Source organism: Nilaparvata lugens, chromosome X (assembly GCF_014356525.2).
Source record: "Nilaparvata lugens isolate BPH chromosome X, ASM1435652v1, whole genome shotgun sequence".
Classification (NCBI taxonomy): domain Eukaryota; kingdom Metazoa; phylum Arthropoda; class Insecta; order Hemiptera; family Delphacidae; genus Nilaparvata; species Nilaparvata lugens.
In genome coordinates this window covers 87,605,388-87,625,912 of record NC_052518.1, presented here as the reverse complement: position 1 = coordinate 87,625,912, position 20,525 = coordinate 87,605,388, and the positions used below count along the sequence as shown (strand labels likewise).

The 20,525-nt window shown below is 35.5% G+C and overlaps 1 protein-coding gene across 3 annotated transcripts in view; it reads left to right on the top strand.

The window, feature by feature from the left end:
• Window positions 1-20,525, top strand: part of LOC111064557 — a 595,337-nt gene that overhangs the window by 326,809 nt on the left and 248,003 nt on the right. For all 3 annotated transcript variants that reach the window (XM_039441820.1, XM_039441821.1, XM_039441819.1), the window contains exons 11-14: window positions 14,171-14,324; window positions 16,282-16,459; window positions 18,590-18,635; window positions 19,462-19,650. In XM_039441820.1, the coding sequence (XP_039297754.1) occupies window positions 14,171-14,324; window positions 16,282-16,459; window positions 18,590-18,635; window positions 19,462-19,650 (567 nt within the window). The remainder of the gene's footprint in view (window positions 1-14,170; window positions 14,325-16,281; window positions 16,460-18,589; window positions 18,636-19,461; window positions 19,651-20,525) is intronic.

Below are 20,525 nucleotides of genomic sequence, written 5' to 3'. Positions count from 1 at the left end.
ATCACAGTCTTATCCATACTGACTGATAAAATCTATATCATCAACTTTAAATAGTCTATTATGCTAATCCAAACATTCTCCATATCCTGTGGAAGAGGATAGAGATTACAACTTTTTCCTGTTGGTAAAAGGATGAAGATTACAACGTTTATCTATAGGCGAAAGTAAGAGGATGAAGATTATAACTTTTTCCTGCTGGATATAAAAAACAGCTTAAACCAAGCAGTAGTCTCAAGATGCTTCTCACACCCTGCACTATATGACTATCCATACATGTTTCCAAGAGAAATTTACTATAGGAGTTGATACCAATTTTTGATAGTGCAGGATGTGAGATGTATCATGCCTTGTACTCTTACTTCTACATGATTCAGAGGTTTGAGCAATAAGAGACAGTTGATTTGATACGATTATATTGTAGTCATACTCTAGTGCACATTGGATACAAAGAATATTATCAGACATATATAAATAACATCTCAATCATCAAGGTTTAACAGCACATAGTCACATAATGGTCCTAGATTAGTACACATTTCACAAAATGCAAAGCTATAAGGAAAGTTCAGAATCATCATCTGTCTATTGTGACAAGGATGAAGTGTAGCTGTTGGGAATGTTGAAGAAATCACATCAGCAAAATTCTCGAAAGTTCCAAAAGGATCATGATATCCTTCTCCAATGTTGAATAGTGGCTCAACACTCCACCTTGCACTCATGACAAAAATGCAATCACCGCAAGGACATGGTGATTCAGGGTCTGCTGGCGCCATTGCTGATTGAAGTACTGGATGTAGATGTTGTTGTTGTTGACAGCCCATATTGACAGTAGGATGAGCACACCTCGACTGACTTTGTAATAACTGCTTCAAGGAAATCCAGCGATGTGAATGATGGGTGGAGACAGTTGCGCAGATTATATGCACAGTGGATTTTGTGACACAGTTCCTTCCCCACTTCATGCTCTCCTGCGATTTTTAAGTACCAGTTGCTGACATCATTGTACATCGTTGCAAGGTCGTGGTGGAACTTGCTGGATGACATCAGACATTGCCTGATGTGGAAAATGTTGTATGTATCCAGTCCATGCTCCCTGGATGCTAGAAAGTCTTCACTCCTATACTTTGGATCCAGTGAATAGGCTCCAAGAGCCAGCATGAGGCAGAGCACGACTTGAATGTTGGTGGCATGCATGTTGAATGCAGAGTGATGAGAACGTGCATTGCTTCCTCCTTTTATACTATCCTTAACACATGAAATGACATCATCATCATCATCTATTCCTAGAAATGATATCATCCTCCCACTCAGTCTCCAATCAATTTTTTCAGAATGCTGTACTGGGATGCATCACCATCTATTTTATAGTCGTTGATCATATCAGCAAGCTCATCATTTGATAAGGGACATAACCGTTTAGCAGGGATAGTACTGCTTCCTGACTCATTGACTTTATCAATGAGCTCATCATGTGATGAGGAATGCATCCGTTTAGCTGTTGTAGTACTGCTAGCTGCCTGAACCTTGAGAATTTCTTGAGAGTCAATCATCTCTTCCTCCACATCATAATCCTCCTCCTCCTCCTCCTCCTCCTCCTCCTCCTCCTCATCCTTCTCCTCATCCCTGTGTGCTGGAGTGGGGATCTTGTAATGTCCATGTGCAAGAGTTGTAATTCCATCATCTAGAATATGCCTCTTCTCATCAGCTTTGCTCAGTGCCTTCTTTCTCATGACTTGAGTCATGATTTGACGTTTCCTAGTGCCAAACATCACTTGTTCTCTATAGATATCCTCATCACCATATAGACAATCTAGATAGTCTTGGAAGACTATGTAACATTCAGCATCTGGATGCAATTTTGAGAGTTCTCGCCCAAGTATTGGTCTCCGTACTCCTTTAGCTTTTTTTATCAATCCACTTGTCAACTGATTCGGATCACTATTGTAACACCTACAGGCATATAGCTTTGATCGTAGGCCTACATACTCAAGTGGCGCTCGGCCAGCATATTCATCTTTAAACTTGCCAAGCACCATTTTGTTTGCATCTGAGTAGCATGGGTGGTCTGCAGGGTACTCTGAAGTGTCAAAGGTATCTTTAAGCTGCTGATTGTTGATGATATCTTTGTACATGTCCTCTGTCTTGACAAGGTAGAACAAACTATCAGTATCTTGATATAAGAGTTGAAGACGGTCCTTGTAGATGGGCTTCATGATGTCATAATGGAATTCATACATGAGGGTTTTGCTGATGTCAAGCACTGATAACCCTATATAGATTGGTTTATTGAGCTCCACTTTCTCTTTATGCATCATAACAGCGCAAATATTCTCGCCAAATATGATACGATCTTTGTACACTGGTCAAGCAATCAGTTTCTTCAATCGCTTCTCATCATTCACTAGCTCCATGCTCATTCTTTTTCGCACATTCTCCATTGTCTTGCCAAACACGGCATTGTTCATGAGTTTGAAAAAGTTCTTTTCAAATTTATTCTTTGACTGCTGTCTTAGCTTTGTATTAAGCATGATGTATGATGCTAGAAAGTTTTTCTGCTCAAACCGTACACCTCGATGAGCCTTTTTTATCTTCAACCCATGCTGTACTGCTTGTTTCAGGGTGCGGTAGTGACATACATAATGTTCCCGACCATACAGGGTTGTCATGAGTCGTACATGATTGGATTTAAGAGTTTTCTTGTTCTCTGCAAGAAATGGGAAATCATTGTGCTCGCTGTGCAAGTTGGAAGGGTATTCAATGTCCACCTCTAGAATGTATCCAATCTCCATATTATCCCCTAAACCTGTAATACCCATTGTCACTGCTCCCAATTCTTCTTTATCCATCCATTGGAATTGGCGACATGGAATTGGCTGACACATTGCCTAGCCATATAGGTTGTTGGCATCTGTATATAACAGATAGGATGTAGGCTTCTCTGGATCCCAAGGTGCGCCAGTGCACTTGTTGTTGGCAATTGCATGACGGTGTATACAATTTGTTATTCCTCCTCTGATACCTCGCTCGATAAACATGTACATGTCATAGTCAGTAAGGAGCTCAAGCTCAACTTTAGTATATTTCAGCATGACGTCAAAGGAAAAGCCTGGAGATGTAAAGTAGTGCGCACAATCCAAATCATAAGTCTTCATGCATACATCACGGAAGCTCTCAAAGACATCGGCCAACAGTAGTACATCTGTTTTCAAGTACAGGTCACTGTACTCTCCCAGAGTTCTACAACTGAATTGGTTCCACACAGTTTGAGCATGTTCATAATCATCACTGCTAACACTCCTATCAGTCAGCTTGCTGAAAAATGCCTCTTTGGGTGGTAGCAATGTTTCTTCGAGTCTCTGCCATGAATCGCAGTAGTCATATGGAAACACTCCTTTCCTTGAGACAAGGCTCAATTTGTTTCCAAACACCTTGGCAGTATGTGACAGCACTTTGGACAAGTCTTCAGGATTTGATGCTGATTTGACTAGGTTAGTGACCAGGTTGTCTAAACTATCAGGTGTAAACCGGAATGTATCGATGAATCGAAGGTGCATTTTTGGAGATATTCGTTTGGTGAATGATATATACTTTTCTGATGAGTTTGGGATGACAAACAGCTGATCCTTATCTCTACCCAGCTCTGGAATAATAAGGTGTGTATCATAGTTTGATGAGTTGTGGAGAAACACTGGTATGAATGATTGTCGTTGTCGCTGCAGGTTGCATTTACGGCATAATGCATTCCGGTAGATACCAGTTATATGACAATGGTCATACACCTTATCTTCATTGAACCGTTCATTGCAGGCCTCACAGAAGTCGGCTGCATTATGTTGTGCCTGCTCTCTTTTGGTTAGTGGGAGCAACTTGATATTCCTGCAGTCAATTGCCTCATCTAACTCTTTTGCATACATGGTGAGGGTCTTCATGAAATGTCTGGCAGCATCAGGACCCCTTTAGACAATTGGCTCATGAGGGATTAGGTTAGTGATTGTCAGCCAGGAATCTTCTAAATCAGGGTCCCGCACAAAGTATAAGCAGTAACTCATTGCCCGATGATACTGGATAACTTTGGTAGCTTTACCGATCCATTGTTCATTGTCTTCATCAGGCTTCTCCAGGATGCACTCAAAATCAGCGTATGCTACAACAGGTACTCTATACTTTTGCACATGTTTCTCAAACTTCAAGGTCGGAGGTTTACCATCTTTTCCAACCTGTGGCATGATGATTCTTGCTGTATTATTGCTAGCACAATACTCCTCATGCTCAGCCATCCTGCATTCTCCATCTCTGTCGAGGGTGTAATGGGTGAAACATCGTCTGCAGATGATAATTTTACTTTTACGTTTTGTGAGTTGGGATCTTACAAGTCTTTCAAAATTTTTAATGTAGCAGTAGTGGCTATTTGATTTATGTTCATTGTCATCCTCAAGGGTGTTGTTTTCATCATCATCATCATCATCATCATCATTACTTTCAAAGAGGAGGAGAAGATCAAAGTGATCTGCCTTCATTGCATTTCCAACTCTTCTCGGAAATATAACGTTCTTCTCATCCACACCATAAATATTAACTGATACCCCCGGATTATCTTTCTCAAATCTATCGATTTGGTTGATGGTAGTGGGAAATCCAATGCCTGAAAAGTTGTATCTCTCTTCCAATTGATGGTATCGGTTGTTGACTCGTTCAGGATTACTGCCTTGTACATGTTTGGCGAGGATAGCCCATTTGAAACATTGCTGGTCCTTGTTTATAGGATTGATGATTGCCTTTCGCGCTGATAGAAAAGGTGGAAGACTGATGTAGGATGATCCACGCAGGGGAGTATGTTTGCTAATCCTGATGAGCAATCCATCAATGATAAGCAAACTCCATCCACTGGAATTTCCTTCGAATTTCGACTCCTCATCCAGTAGGGTTATGCACGCTTGGTTGATGATGTCTGGAAGATTGATGATACTGAAGTTGGTGTAGTTTGGAGTTTTGAAGGCGACATTCTGAAACTCTTCTTGTTTGAGGATGTTCTTATCAAGGGTGCTGCGGAAATATGTTGCCTCCAATACTAGATTGAACTTCATTGCTCCATGTGTCTGGTATTGCCGACTGATGATGTGAACAATTTCATCCTTCAGACCGCTCAGAAAAGTGTGGAAATCTTTGGCAGGTTCATCCTTGCATGCATTATTGTAGTATAGAGTCTTGAGCCGAGATTTAAATGCCTCTTCCAGAACAACAAACTCGTCCACCGAGTTTGCTGTTTGTCGACATCGTGCAGCTTTGTTCATCTGGAACAATGCAGTTGCTCATTATATTTCTACTGGTAATAGTTTGACCTATATTAGTGACATCCATAGTTGTAGGAGTACATGTTTGCAATATATATAATAAGCAGTATTATTATATTATATTTTTTGTATCCATCATGCATAGAAAGAGGGTTGGAAGCATTGTTCATGCAGCATTATTTGACGAAGCATTAAAACTTAATTTTTCAATGTCTAACCTTATTTATTCTGACGTGATGGGTGTAGCTGTACTGAAGGGTATGCTTGAGGATAGTTTAATTAAGGGTGGATAGTTTGATTGACTTCGAGCCATCCCGAATAACGTATTGTACAGCAAGGACATTTGGGTGGGGCACCAGTGGTACAATTTTTGCATGCAAGGTGCATGCATGGCAATAACAAGATGCATTGATCTGCAATACGACAGACAGGGCAGATGGCGATATAGCGATTTCTATGATCTGTAGGATCTTCTTCGTCGCTATCACTATCGTCCAGCAAGCTTTGGAAATAGTTGGGTACAAGGTTGAGGTTCGCTTTCAGCCAGATCAGTGCACGCCTCTGTGCTTGCGATACACATCTAACATCCATCATTAGTGGTGGTGTTGGAGGAACCATATTTAAGGATGATGATGAGGATGATGGAGTAAGGTCACTGATGCAGGACATTCGGCTTCTTGGTCTAGAGGATGGTATCATTGATAGGGAGGGTGGTGTACTGGGTCTGGATGGCTCGAAAATTGATGGTGACCTTGAGGTTGGTGGATCTTGTGGAGATAATGGACGGGGTGGTTGGAAACTGTACTGTGGAGGGAACTGGTGGTAGAGAGGTGATGAGGGGGTGACTGATCGATGGGTAACTGGGGTCAATTCGCTGTATGGTGGAGGTGGGCTATCAGGGCGAGGTGGAGGAGGAGAAGGGTAGGAAGTCGATGCATTGCGCTCCATATTGCCTGAGAACGACATACATGCCGTTAGTATGGGTGGTTCTCTAATATTGTATGGGTGGTTATCTATCTAGGATTGGATTTTACAATGCCCATTCAACAAGAATAGTTTTAAGAAAAAATTAATAGTATGCAAACTGAATGATCATCATGATGTGTGTGTGTGTGAGGAGACATCTTAAAGTCCCCACACAAAGTATTCATCAAAATGGGTCTTTTAAAATTCTCAAACTGAATGATCATCATGATGTGTGTGAGAAGACATCACCACACAAAGTATTTATCAATATGGATCTTTTGAAATAATAATAAACAATATAGAATTCATCAAAATGGGTCTTTTAAAACTGAATGGTGAGGAGACATCCCCACATAAAGTATTTTCATCAAAATGGGTCTTTTAAAATAATAATAAACAATATAGATTGTACTTACTTTAACTGCACTGTAGCACACACACACACACACTAAAAACAGCAACTTGTCTCCAACAAGGTCAGCAACACAATGATAGCTCTTATTGCTAGGAGCTCCCATATATATACCCAAACAGTCTCCCACCACTCCCAAAGGTCGTGAAATTAATTCTTATTAATTTTTATTTAATTTTGATTTTTTATTATTTATTGTTGTTTTTTTTTTTTTTTCTTTTTTTTTTTTTTTTAATGACCTTGAGGTTAGGTTAGGTTAAAAAACTAGGGTTAGGTTAGGTTATGACGTCTTGGGTGACCTTGAGGTTAAGGAGGACTCTGGGGCACTTGTGCCCCAGAGTCCTCCTTTTTATACTACTCTTCCTGTTTGGAATGTTTTCTGAATTGTGCTAATACAGTCACAAGTACTTTGCTTCTGAATAAAACTATGCTTATGAATCATAAACTTGTTTTGGGTTTAGGTGTCTGCTGGCGCCTGCGCGGTAGATTCTATTCCATTCATAACATAAAATAGGAAAATAGACAGCGACTGTCCATTGATCAGTTGTTTACAGGCCATTGCACATATAAGGTGATCTGCACTTGTTTTGGTGAATCAGGAATTAGGTAGGCCTACTCCTTGTAATATTTGCTATCATATATTCTCGGTAGCTAAGTTTTTTCAACAACAGAAATCAAAACTTTTTCTACCAAGTTCAGGGACAGCTTCATATAACAGAGAGGAGAGAATATCTATTTGCTTTGTGGATACCCCCAGGCATAAAAATAGAAGAAATTATCAGAGATGACGAATTTTGGAAGAGTAAGATGGAGGAGAAGTTGAAGAGATTATATCTTCACTGTTTGCTTCCGAAATTATTGGATCCCCGACACACCAGATCCATGGAGATAAGAAATCCTGCTTATATTGAAGAGGCAAGGAAAAAGAAATTGGAGCAAAAGAAAAAGTAAGATTGCAAAACAGAAACGTTCACTTGCAAGGTTGCAAGAGGGGATGGGTCTTCACAGGTAGAATCACATTTCTCCAACAGGTGGTTGGACATTGTTCTTCAACACAAAGGCATTGAGCACTTAGAATTAGTGAGTCAGTTGTAGGCCTATCCAGCTAATATAAATATACTTATTTTCATATATAAATATACTTTGTCCTATTATGTTAGTTATAAGTTTTATTTGGTTGCAGAAAATGTAGCGTTGTTGTACATATGATTTGAATTTTTGTTCCCTGTTAATTATTTATTTATTTATTAGGTTAGCACAAACAATACAATGATTGGGGAAGAAAAAACAGGTTTTTGCCGAAAACTTTTTCAATTTCCTAATTTAGTTTCAAATTGTGCAAATATTATACATAGGTTATGTCCATTTTAATTTTCTACACCAAATCACAATCTGAGAGTATAGATTGGAATAAAACAAACAGTTTTAAATTTTGATAGATTGATAGTAAAACTTTTGTAAAAAAATGTAAAAAAAACATTAAATTCACAAAATAAAGAATAAAACCACTTAAATTTTGAGCTCGAAAATATAATGTTCACCTTAGCTATATAACAGCTGTTTCATGTTATCATGGATAATAATAACCAATTTGATTTGATTTATTATATTATTGGAATCATTTTTTGTTTGTGATTTTCCCTGATAATATACATAAATACATTGAAACATTTGATCCTGTACTCCAAACAATATTATTACTGGAAAAATTAATTCCTATTTAGAATCAAAATATATTCAAATCTCAAGAATGAAGAATCATGATTTTCATTTGTCTATGCATAAACCATTTTATTAACAGCCTTCAGCACTTACTGTATCTATATAATATAGTGCATTCCTTTATTTATGAACTTGTATGTCGATTTAGAAGAATTAGTCAAATGAAGTGTTCTTTGATAACTGTTGAAGCAATAGAATACCATCTATTGCCAGGCTACTCAAAAGCAGATCAGTCATGTTAGAACAGCCAGAGAATGAGTACAATGCAGTGTATCCTTCCTTTCCTTTTTCCTTCGTCCTGGTACCCCCAGAAGAAGGGAGTTTATTATAGAAAATATAACAAACAAAAATGAAAAATACACTTATAAAAAGAAATCTTACAAACAAAACAAATGAAGAATAATAAAAAAAGCAAGAATGACAAAAGATAAGAAGATTCCCTTTCAGTAGAACATTTCAAATATTATAAACCAGACGAATTATAAATTCTCCAAAACCTTCTAAAGAAGGTTTGACTGGAGGAGTCAAGTTATACATTATATTAAAAAAAACCATAGAAATAGTACATCGATATAATCAATCAGTGATCCCAAAATAATAATTTTCAATTTAAATCATATCAAAAGAGAAATAGTTGTCAATCTTGGGTAAAAAAAAATTAATTGATACATTGATAATAATTCATTTAATTGTACTGTGTAGCAATAAAATAATAAAACAATGGGATTTCTGTTGTTGCTTATCACAAACAATAATACTACAGAAGAAAAAATATATAAAAAAAAGAAAGAATTTATGAAGATCATTCAAATTCACTCAAATCATTTAACAGAAAGTGATTCATCTTATTCTTAACAATTGAAATTCTATCCAGACCAATTAAATCATCTGGCAACTCATTGAAAATAGTTGGTACAACATAAATGAGTTCACATTTACCATAAATAATAATAATAATAATGTAATTTTTATAATAATAATAATAATAATAATGGACTTTTCTAGGAAGAGAAGACTGATTTGTGTGTGAGTGCGCATGTCAATTGTGATAGTGGTGCTACTGAAGTGATGAACTTCTTTCTCTACAAAGAGAAGACTTATGTGTGAGAGAGCACATCAATTCAGAGAGAGTAGAGCTATGAATACCAATGTTTGTGAGCCAGCATGCTTTTTTACTCCGTTCCCATCTCATCAGTTAAATTGACAGAGTACTACAATTCTTGAACAGCCTTCCTAGAGATGGCACTTAATTCTAATATGCCTGGTAGCAGAGGCTTAGGAGGGGCAGCCGTATAGCTGTGTGCTCAACCGGAAACTATTGCAAGATGCTAAAGAGAAAACTATTACAACTGTGACAAGTATGAAAACTCTACACACACACACACACACTGTAACACAACCTCTGTGTGAAAAAATAATATGAAAAATCACTTGTGACACAGACTTGGGGAGCACACTCTCTGCTAATGATCAAAACACTGCACTGATGCTCCTCAACTGTTCTACACACTAGTTATATGCTTCCCAAGTGACTGGGGGGGTCTTCTGATTTATTTTTATTTATTTTTAATTTTTTTTTTAAGTTTTGAAGTTTTGACCTTGACCTTGCCCTTGACCTTGACCTTGACCTTGACCTTGACCTTGACCTTGACCTTGACCTGAACCTTGACCTTGACCTTAGGCTAGGTTAGGTTGAAAATTTTTTTTCCAAGTTAGGTTAGGTTAGGCTCTTTTTTTGTTGGGTTTGATTTTGACAAAAGGAGTTTTTATAAAGTTTTAAAAAGTATAAAAAGTTTTTATACTACTTTCATTACACCACAAAACTCTCATTTCGAATCAAACCTTGAGTTTCAGTACCTATTATACTTCATTTGATGAGAAAATAAAGTAAAAGCATTAAGAAATCATACTGTCTAGAGATCTACCTGTCTACAGCACACAGATAATCTTTTACTTTTACCATAGATACACACATAATTGTTTCCTCTTATCATAGACAGATTGACCTCTAGAGAGTATGATTTTTCAATGCTTTTATTTTATCTTCTCGTCAAATGAACTATAGGTAGATTAGTAGGTAGTTATAGATGTGGATAAATTTATTACAAAATCCAAGCTTTGAATCAGTGATGAACTGATTCAATTGCTTGACTAAACGTAACTCTCTCTTGAAGATAACGATCCATTTTTAAATGCCTAATATTAAAATTGAATTATTTGTGTTTTAGCTACAATATTCTCTTATTATCTAGGGGAGCCTTAATTATTTTCGTGAAAATAAATCATGATTCGCTCACAGTCCTCACTGATGAAGAATCAACGCAAAAGCATAGTTAATAATCGTCATAATCATAATATATATAATTATATTCAATTTAGTAAGCTGTGTGATTTTGTATCAGTGAGTAAAGATACATTAGGGGGGGCCTTGTAATAACACTATTAACAATTATTATCATAGTCCTTAAACTCCTTAATCCATAGCTCCACTTGCCAATATGCATGTGTAGCCAAGTACTCCACATACCTCCAAATCGTGCTCTCTTCAGATGACAAATTACCCTTGGGTCCAACTTTCATACTAGCCACCAACAATGGGCATTCATAGACCTAGGAACAATGGCTGACCCTTTCCAACTACCTGTTGCCCTGCCCAAGGTTAAAAATAGACTTGGACCCATCACAGGCCCTGAAGCCTAAAATATTAACCCTACAGAGACACACTTACTTACAGTAGACACACTGTGTTTACAAATTTAATTTTGCATTTTTCTTTGAAAAATAAGAAAAAAACAAATACCTAGACCATACTTACTTCATCATTTCTCAATCATTTTTGTCCCAAGTGCATACAGAAATTAAAATTATAGCACTGCTTATCAATATTTATACTAATTTTAGAAGTACGTGTGTTCTGCCTAAGTGTTGGAGCTCCTAATCCGGTTTGAATTAATGGCTTGATCATTGCCAATGACACATTCATCAAAAACTCACGTCTCTTCATTTTATTGTTTTCAATCTCAAGTTGTAGAGAATCATAGCATTTATGCCAATCTGATCCATCATCCCATACCACATTCGTAGTGACAATACAAGTAAATCTTTGTAATAAAAGTGTTTCATGAAAGTCCTACGTAAAAGACACTCTGGGGTGTTAGACGCCCCAAACGAAGAACAAGATGAGCTGGTGACCTTGTAGAATGCTATTACTGACTGGAAGTGGTGGAGAGTAGTTGACAATACTACAAACCTAATTTAGACTGGGCATAAATTCCCATCTGTTTGATATTAACAGCTGCAGAACAGAAAAAAATCCCTGGGGTGTGAAACACCCCAGTGTGTCTCTTTAGGGTTAAGGGCCGGTTCCCGAACTCGGGATTTAGATAAGTTCTGGACTTTAAACTGCTGAAGTCAGAAAGTTGGCTTTCCGTAGTCGCAGTCCACATTCAAATTACATTTCGAAAAACTAGAGAATTGAACACAAAATAAAAAAGAAAGTAGAGTAAAGTTTCATCTATTCTGAATTATTTAGGAATGTTTCATTTCGTCAAGGAAAAACGTTTCCAATTATAAAAATGAGAAAATGAAGATTATCATAAAAACTGGGAGTACGCTTCGTTTCGAAAAGCCTGAAAATTTTCTGACTCTAGCTGTTCAAAGTCTAGAACTTGGCTAAATCCCGAGCTCGGATACCGGTCCTTAGTGTTGAGTGTGAAATCTTCAGTTTTGCAACAATGGGCAATCTGACTAAGGAATTTGGAGGGAATGTTTTAAACACAATATTTCTGACTTTGCAGCTTTGTTGGGACCAGTTGGGAGGTGACATAAAAAAGTCCCCATCCGTACCCCTTGCGTTGAAAGGGATGAGGTTGGTGTAAAAATCAAAATTTTCAATTTTTTGGTTACACGCCTCTATCTTGGGGAACATGCGTTCAACCGATATGACTAACCATTAAAACATTAAGTGCAGGTCGCACAAAAGCCGGTTAAATTTTAACCGTGATAAATTCCACGAGAACCAATCAGAGAAGCCGTCTCGTCAGAAAGGCCGACTAGTGAAATTAATCACGGTTATAATTTAACCGGCTTTTGTGGCCTAAGCTTGATAAATTCTCTACAATTTTTTTTTTTTTTTGTGAAGTTTCGTGATATTTCCAATAGCTCACGAGATATTTGCTCCTGAAAGTGTAAAATTATTTTTGAAATAACAGGTTTTCATCCAATTTTTTCTCTTTCGAGACTTATAGCTCTCCAACTCTCATCGTGAGCATGAATGCTTATCGTAGGTTTGTATAGCATTCGATTCCCCTTGATCTGATGTATTATTTCACTCGATCATGCTTTTCTTTCATTGTTATAGCAGCACTTTCAATGAAGTATACAATAATGTCCTCTACATGATTTCTTTCAACTTCAATATTTGAAAACTCAAACATTGGTTCCTTATATCAGGACACACGTTTCTACTGTCATTTTTAAAAATCTGAAAATTCCAAAGAAACCACCCCCACGAACAATGAGACCTTGCAGGATGAGTCGATTTTGAAACGTGTACTTAATAATAAATTTATTGAGATTGAAATTATCGAGATAATTTTTTTAAATCTTGAACAGCTCAATCTGACATACGGTACTGAATTATTCTATAGTGAGGTCCACGTTATAATGGCAGTGCTTTGGCAATGATATTGCTATCCTTGTCTATCATTCAACAAAGCGGATAACGCTATCTCTTTCTCGCTTTGCTTTGTTGCCAGATCGTATTTTAACAATGTAGAATTGATAATTGATTAACAAAATATTTCAACCCAATTATGAAATTATCGAAAAGTATAATTTCTTGCTTAATGTATAATTGATTATTTTAAACGAGAATGAACCGTTAATAGTACATCAATATACCTGTATCAGCTACCGTCTATAGAAGGCATTGACAAGACAGAGGATTGACTACGTTTTTCTCCTATCTTTCTTCACTGACATTATAACGTGGACCTCACTATAGTGAAAAATGCATCAGTGGCTTGAAACTCAAGTTTTCAAACAATGACGTCTGAAATTTAAATTCACGTCACTAATCCTTGATTTTTTTGAAATTCTTTTATATTCAATAACATTATCACTCGATTATTGAAATAAAAAAATTGTGAATTAGCATTCAATCTTTCAATTTCGGGAGTGTTTTTGGGTCAAAAAAAGGTATACCACAATTTCTGTTGTTATAGTATTTTGAAGATCCATTTTGGGACATACTCTGTATGAATATTCATGAAATATCAAGTTTTATCACTCCTTAATAAACCAAAGTAAAGTAACCAAATATATATTTTTGATATTAGAATTTATTCATTTATTTATTCATTTTCATTATATACAAAGGCTCACAGAAATCCATGAAGAGCCTTATTTACACAAGTAACTGAAATAAGAATTAAACTTAAATTTATTTATCAGGTTAGGAAAAACAATACAACGATTGGAGAAAAAAACAGACTATTGCCCAAAACTTCTTCAATTTCCTAATTTAGTTTCAAATTGTCCAAATATTATACATAGGTTATGTCCATTTCAATTCCTACGCCAAATCTCAATCTTGAAATATAAATTTGAATTAAACAAACAATTTTTAATTTGGATTGATTGATAATAAAACTCTCGTAGAAACATGAAACAAACTATTTGAAGATTTGATTGAGTTTTGAAACTCCTCTAGCTCAAAATGAGAAAAATGTGGCTTGGCACTATTTCATCCCGACCCTTTATCTTATTTGTGATGCAGGTGTGTGTCAATCGATTACGACAGCAACTTAATGACAAATGTTGATATGAAAGTTGACGATGGTGTGTCAATATATTACAAAAAGCCCATTTATCACAACAATAGACATTACTACAAACATATAACTGGGCTGAGTTGGAAATGTTCTGTGAATGTAAGTTATCTTACAACGTATAATATCCATTGTTCTCCTCACACCATTATTCCAACTCAATAAGTGAGAGTAGGGTTGTTTGTTCTTTTGTTCGCATCAAAACATGTCAACTTGTGGATTGCCTACCGGAAAAACGGGAATGATTTAGATCTCCAAATTTTGCACATAGATTCTAGAGATCGTGCACCTCGAAGCCCTAATTTCAATTTTCCCACTAGATTAATCGGAATATTAATGTTCAAATTTCATTCATAGGAAAATAAATACATACCATATATAGAACTGTAATCTAGAGAGACTACCACTTCGAAACAGATGGTTAAAATTGCTAACTACATTAGTAACAAGTCCAATTTTCCCAGGTTGGCATTAAGTTGAGGAAGGTTTCTAAGAAATGAAGTAAGAACTTATCTTTACTATAATAGGGGAAAGGACTGGCTTATACACGTACGGAATAGGAGGATTATGTTTGATGCATCATCACGTCTAAACTACTGGACTGATTAACTTGAAATTTTGCATATAGATTTTTAATTAACCGAGGATGGTTCCAGGCCTACTTCTAACTCTTCAAGATTCCACTCGGTCAAGTTTTCAGTTTATCAAGTTTCAAAATAGACTGTTGCGGAGCACGGGTTACCTGCAAGTCTATAATATAATGAAGGAAACAATCGGCTTATACGATCAAGTAGGGGATAGGAAATTCACGAATGCTGCGTTTACACCAAAGTTATTTAATAACTTTATTCTTATGGATTTTATTAGATTGAACATAACTTATCATACACATGATGAACATATGAGTTTGTCAAGTTCCGTTCAATCTTATAAGAGTTTATAAGGATCAAGTAATTAACATTTTGTTAATAACTTTGGTGTAAACGTAGCTTAACAGTTTGAACATATATTATTGATCTGTTATATTTTAACTGTAAATGATCGACTCATTCAACTCAGATAAATCGAAAACATGAGTTGGATGACCACCTTCCTAATCGATTAAATGAAGGTGGATTCAAAATGGCGGTTTGAAGATGGAGTACAAAAATTTTGAAGCGACAGGAAAGTAGTTTTTCATAATCGAATAGGAGCCCCAATGGAAGCTACTGTAAAACTATAAATAAATAAATAAACTATATAAATAAAATGAATAATAGTTTATTGTCATGGAACAATCAAGTTATAAGCAACGACAATAGTCAATACATATCACAGAGTAGTCTTACAACATACAATAAATAAAAAACATGCAGTAAATTAATACATGAATAGGATCCAATATGTTATGGAGTTACATTGTTGGTAAATTCATGAGCAATAATATGGTCTTGGAACTAGTCAGTCATATAATTCTTTCTTGAACTTATTTGCATTTACATGATTTTTTATTTCCGCTGGCAGATGATTATAAAGTGTAAGCCCTAAACTGAGATACATTCATTGACGTAGATAGCCTTTGATATCCTGATGTTTTCCACTTCTAGTGTTGTGCGTGTGAATATTACCTCGTTTCTTCCAACTATCTATATTTTGTCGTACATAGATTATGACATTGAAGATGTATAGATTCATGTCGGAATCTTCATATTTATAAATAAGGGACGGCAGTGATCAAGATAACCTGAATTGGATGTTACTCTGATTGCTTTTTTCTGTAATAAAGTAATTTTGTGAATATTTTTGCTATTGCCATATATTAATAAACCACATGATATAATACTCTGAAAAAATCAAAATAAGCATTTCTAAGATACTTTTCAGTAACAATATCCTTTAGTTGCCTTGATAAATGAATTACTTTTGAGAACCTGCCTGAAATATAATTAATACCCATGTCAATTATTTATCATCAATCAAGCCTAGAAGCTTAACTGCCTTTTTTGGATATCTTTGTAAAATTAATATTAAGCTGCTCCTATAATTTTCACTAACACTGTATGTATGTTTCTTAACACAGGCATTATCATTCAATCGAGTTGTCAATGTCATAAATATAATAGCCCCTGTGCGCAGCATTGAGGCTTTTGATGGCATTCAAATCGAGAAAAAAACATTTGAGAACGGATTTAATGAAATACAAATAACTGAAACGAAATATGTTGCAAGAAATAACTTCAAGACTCCAATAAAATTTCGTAAGTTGTCAAAAACAGTCAGTCAAATAATATTATAAGAATACAATGAGATGCCATATTGATGTGCTCGTTTTTCATAGTATTTGAACTTCTAAGTGCCAGTTAAAAGCCGGTTGAATTTAAATCGTGATTAATTCCACGAGAACCAATCAGAAAAGGCCTTTTTGATAAGATGACTTTTCTGATTGGTTCTCGTGGAATTAATTACGATTAAAATTTAACCGGCTTCTGTGCAACCGGCACTATGATAATAATTATTATTATGATGATGCAACTCTGTCAAAACGCTGTGGATATTACAATATAGTGAGGTACACGTTATAATGAGAGTATTTGATTAACATTGGTGCAATTGCTATCCTAGACTTTCATTCGACAAAGAAGATAACGCTATACTCTATCAGCAAAATATGTTAAATCTCAATTATAAAAAGTATTATTGAATCATTGAAGATTATGATTTTTTGGCGAATAAAATTTAATTCACAATTTAAAACAAGAGTGAACGGTTAATATTACATCAGGTATACCAGTATCAGCTATCTCCAATAGAAGGCAGTGGCAAGACAGAGAATCGGTAACGCTGTTCTCCTATCTTCCTCCATTGTCATTATAACGAGGACCTCACTAATCGTCATCAATCGGAAGCAAATGCACTTCCGAGGTCATTTCCGGTACACAACATGGAATAGGGAGCATTGAATATGGAATATGGGATAGTGTATTTGTTGGCAATATATCAACCACCTACGTCTCGTTAAAGGCTGGTTACACACACATCGATTTTTGGACGTAAGATTATTTGCCGTCCTTAAAAATTATATTAGATTGAACAAATGATGTCAAACAGATGATGTATGTCAAGTTCAGTTCAATCTGGTAGAATTCATGATGACAGCAAAAAATCGTACGTCCAAAAACCAATGTGTGTGTTACTAGACTAAAGCCCTGCAAACACACATCGATTTTTGTTCGTTTGATATTTTGCCGTTCTTATGAATTCTATCAGATTAAACGGAACTTGACAAACATCATTTGTTTGAAATCATCTATTCAATCTAATAGAATTTTCAAGGACGGCAAAAAGTCGAACGAACAAAAATCGTTGTGTGTGTAGCTAGCCTTACAGTGAATCTCATTATGCGTATTTTACTATTTTTATAATCTATAAATATATATTTATTCATAAGTAATACATAAAATACCTGTTTTCCGGTAGCTGTTTATAAATTCTATAGTAACAGACAAATACAATATATTTGAATAGAAAATTTATACAACTTATTTGATTCCATTTATTGAATGAACCATTCTTTGTAGTGAGGCAAGGACTGCACTTTCTGTAGTGTCTGAGGACTTACGTTTGTGAGCGAAAAGTTTTCTAATTTTGCTGCTAATTGCAGAGGCTGGAATTAGATCAAACAGTCTAGAGCGCAAATCCTGGAGCATAAAACACATAGAGACAACAGCCGTATGAAGAGCATGTCTCCAAAAGTATATGAATCCAATGTTATAGTGAGGTCCACGATATAATGGCAGTGCTTGATTAGCAATGGTATTGCTATTCTTGACTATCATTCAACAAAGCGGATAGCGCTATCTCATTCTCGTTTTGCTCTGTTGCCAGATCGTCTTTCAACAATCTAAAATCATAGAGAAATAATAACGTAAGTTATTATTACGCTATTGTTTCTCTATGGTGGTATTAAATAATAATTAACCAAATATTTCATCTTAATCATGTAAATTCATTATGAAATTATTGAAAAATATAATTTCTTGCTTTATAAAATATAATTGATTATTTTAAACGAGAATGAACAGTAAATATTACATCAATGAACCTGCATCAGCTATCGTCTATAAAGGGCATTGACAAGACAGAGGATCGGCAACGTTGTTCTCCTATCTTTCTTCACTGTCATTATATTGTGGACCTCACTATAGTTCTCAAGGCTTCAAAGCTTTCAAACTGGTTTTATCCAGATTCTTATTAATCATTGTTTAGACCAATCATTCGCTCGTTTGGTCTAACCCCAGTTTTAGTAGTATGGTAGACTTTAAGCTTAAGGAGTAGATCTAGAATGGTTTTAACCTTTCTTGATCATTCTTATTATTATTCTTCCACAGTTGGAACAATTACTTTTGAAGTTCCTCGCAATGAGGATAGAGAAGAGTGAGTATTCCAGATTACTCTTACAACTTGAACATAATTATTTTTATTTTCCTTCTCTTATCAGCATACTAAGTGAAGTATTAGGCAAGTCAAATGGTCGTTTTTCAAGAAACAGCCTCCAAAGAATTTTTCTCGACGGTTCTATGTATTTTGGGTTGCTAAATTCGAATCTGACACGCCAGAGGGCGGTTTCACCTCCAAAACCCTGTAAATTTCGGTCTTCATTTAATTTTTTCATTTAATTTCGAAAACCTTGAGTTGTTCTATACAAAGCTAAAGATAATAAAATGTCTAATAAATAGAGTCGTCGCGCAGGACTTTACCATGTTTGGTTTCAGAGCTACACATTATAAAAAGATGTATTTTTTAGGATTTTTCAAAGCTATGCAAATCTACCACTTCTACCCTATAAATTGACGAATAAATTGAACAAAAACGATCAGTTTATATCACATCAAAGGTTCTGTTCTCTTATCTTTTTCCACTGTTATTGGAACGTAGAACGTACTATATATACTCCTTAAACATATATACTTATATACTTATATACTTGTATACTTATATACTTGTATACTTATATACTTATATACTTATATACTTATATACTTATATACTTATATACTTATACTTATATACTTATATACTTATACTTATATACTTATATACTTATATACTTATATACTTATATACTTATATACTTATATACTTATATACTTGTATACTTATATACTTATATACTTATATACTTATATACTTCATAAAACATTGCAGCACAGATGTAACTCCACGGCTTATACTAAAAAGGAATTAATTTTTTTCACAACAGCTCCAATCAAGAAATAATAAGTGAGGAGGAGACAACATACTTACAGGGATTTGCCGACAGCAACAATTATTTGAAAGATTTCACGTCGAATGAATATCAGGAAATAAGAATCAGCAATGAAGAAAATAATATGAAGTTTGTTATCCCATCGTCGACGACGACATTGGGACATGAGAGCGACGTTGTTGAGTAAGTTTAGGTAGTTGTGCATCAAGGGCCAGTTTCTGAGCTCGGAATCTAGCCAAGTTCTAGACTTTAAACAGCTGGAGTCAGAAAATTGGCTTTCCGAACCGGGGCGTAGTCGTAGTTTCTATGAAAATCTCTATTTTCTCATTTATATAATTGAAAACATTTTGCCTTGACGAAATGGAGCATTCCTAAATCATTCAGAATAGCTGGAGTTTTTCTTTATTTTATTTTGTGTTCAATAATTTTGCAGTTTCTTGGAATTTAATTTAAACGTGGACTACCACTTCACCCCGTTTTGGAAACCGTTTTTCTGACTTAGCTAAATCCCAAGCTCGGAAACCGGCCCTAAGGTTTTCAGGTGAAACTTTTCCTTATTGAGGAAAACAGAAACAGCTGTTTCCCTGACGAAAATGCCAAGGATTGCATGGCTTGTAGCTCTCAAGGGTATTCGTTTGTGCTGATCAGCGTTTGGCTGCGTATGCGTTAAGTAAGAATAGCAACTATCCAAAACAATAGATTTAATCTATTCTGTATCATATCCATTCAGTTTATATTGTATTCAGTATTAAAATCACTGTTATATCAAATGGAATGACTTACGATATCAACTTAGTGAATACGACACAAATAGATACGATTTATTGTTTGAGAAAGTTGCTATTTTAACTTAACGCATACGCAGTCGTAAGTGGATACGCACAATAGAAAACCTACCTTGTAGGTGGGGTTCGTCCGTTTGTGCGAAAACTTCCGCAGTCGACGACGACAGGCATTGTTGTCTGAAGACATTCATATTGTCCAAATTTCAAGTGTGCTAAGACAGCTGATCCAATAAATTTTCCTTATTTATATTTATCATCCAAGAATCAGAATAT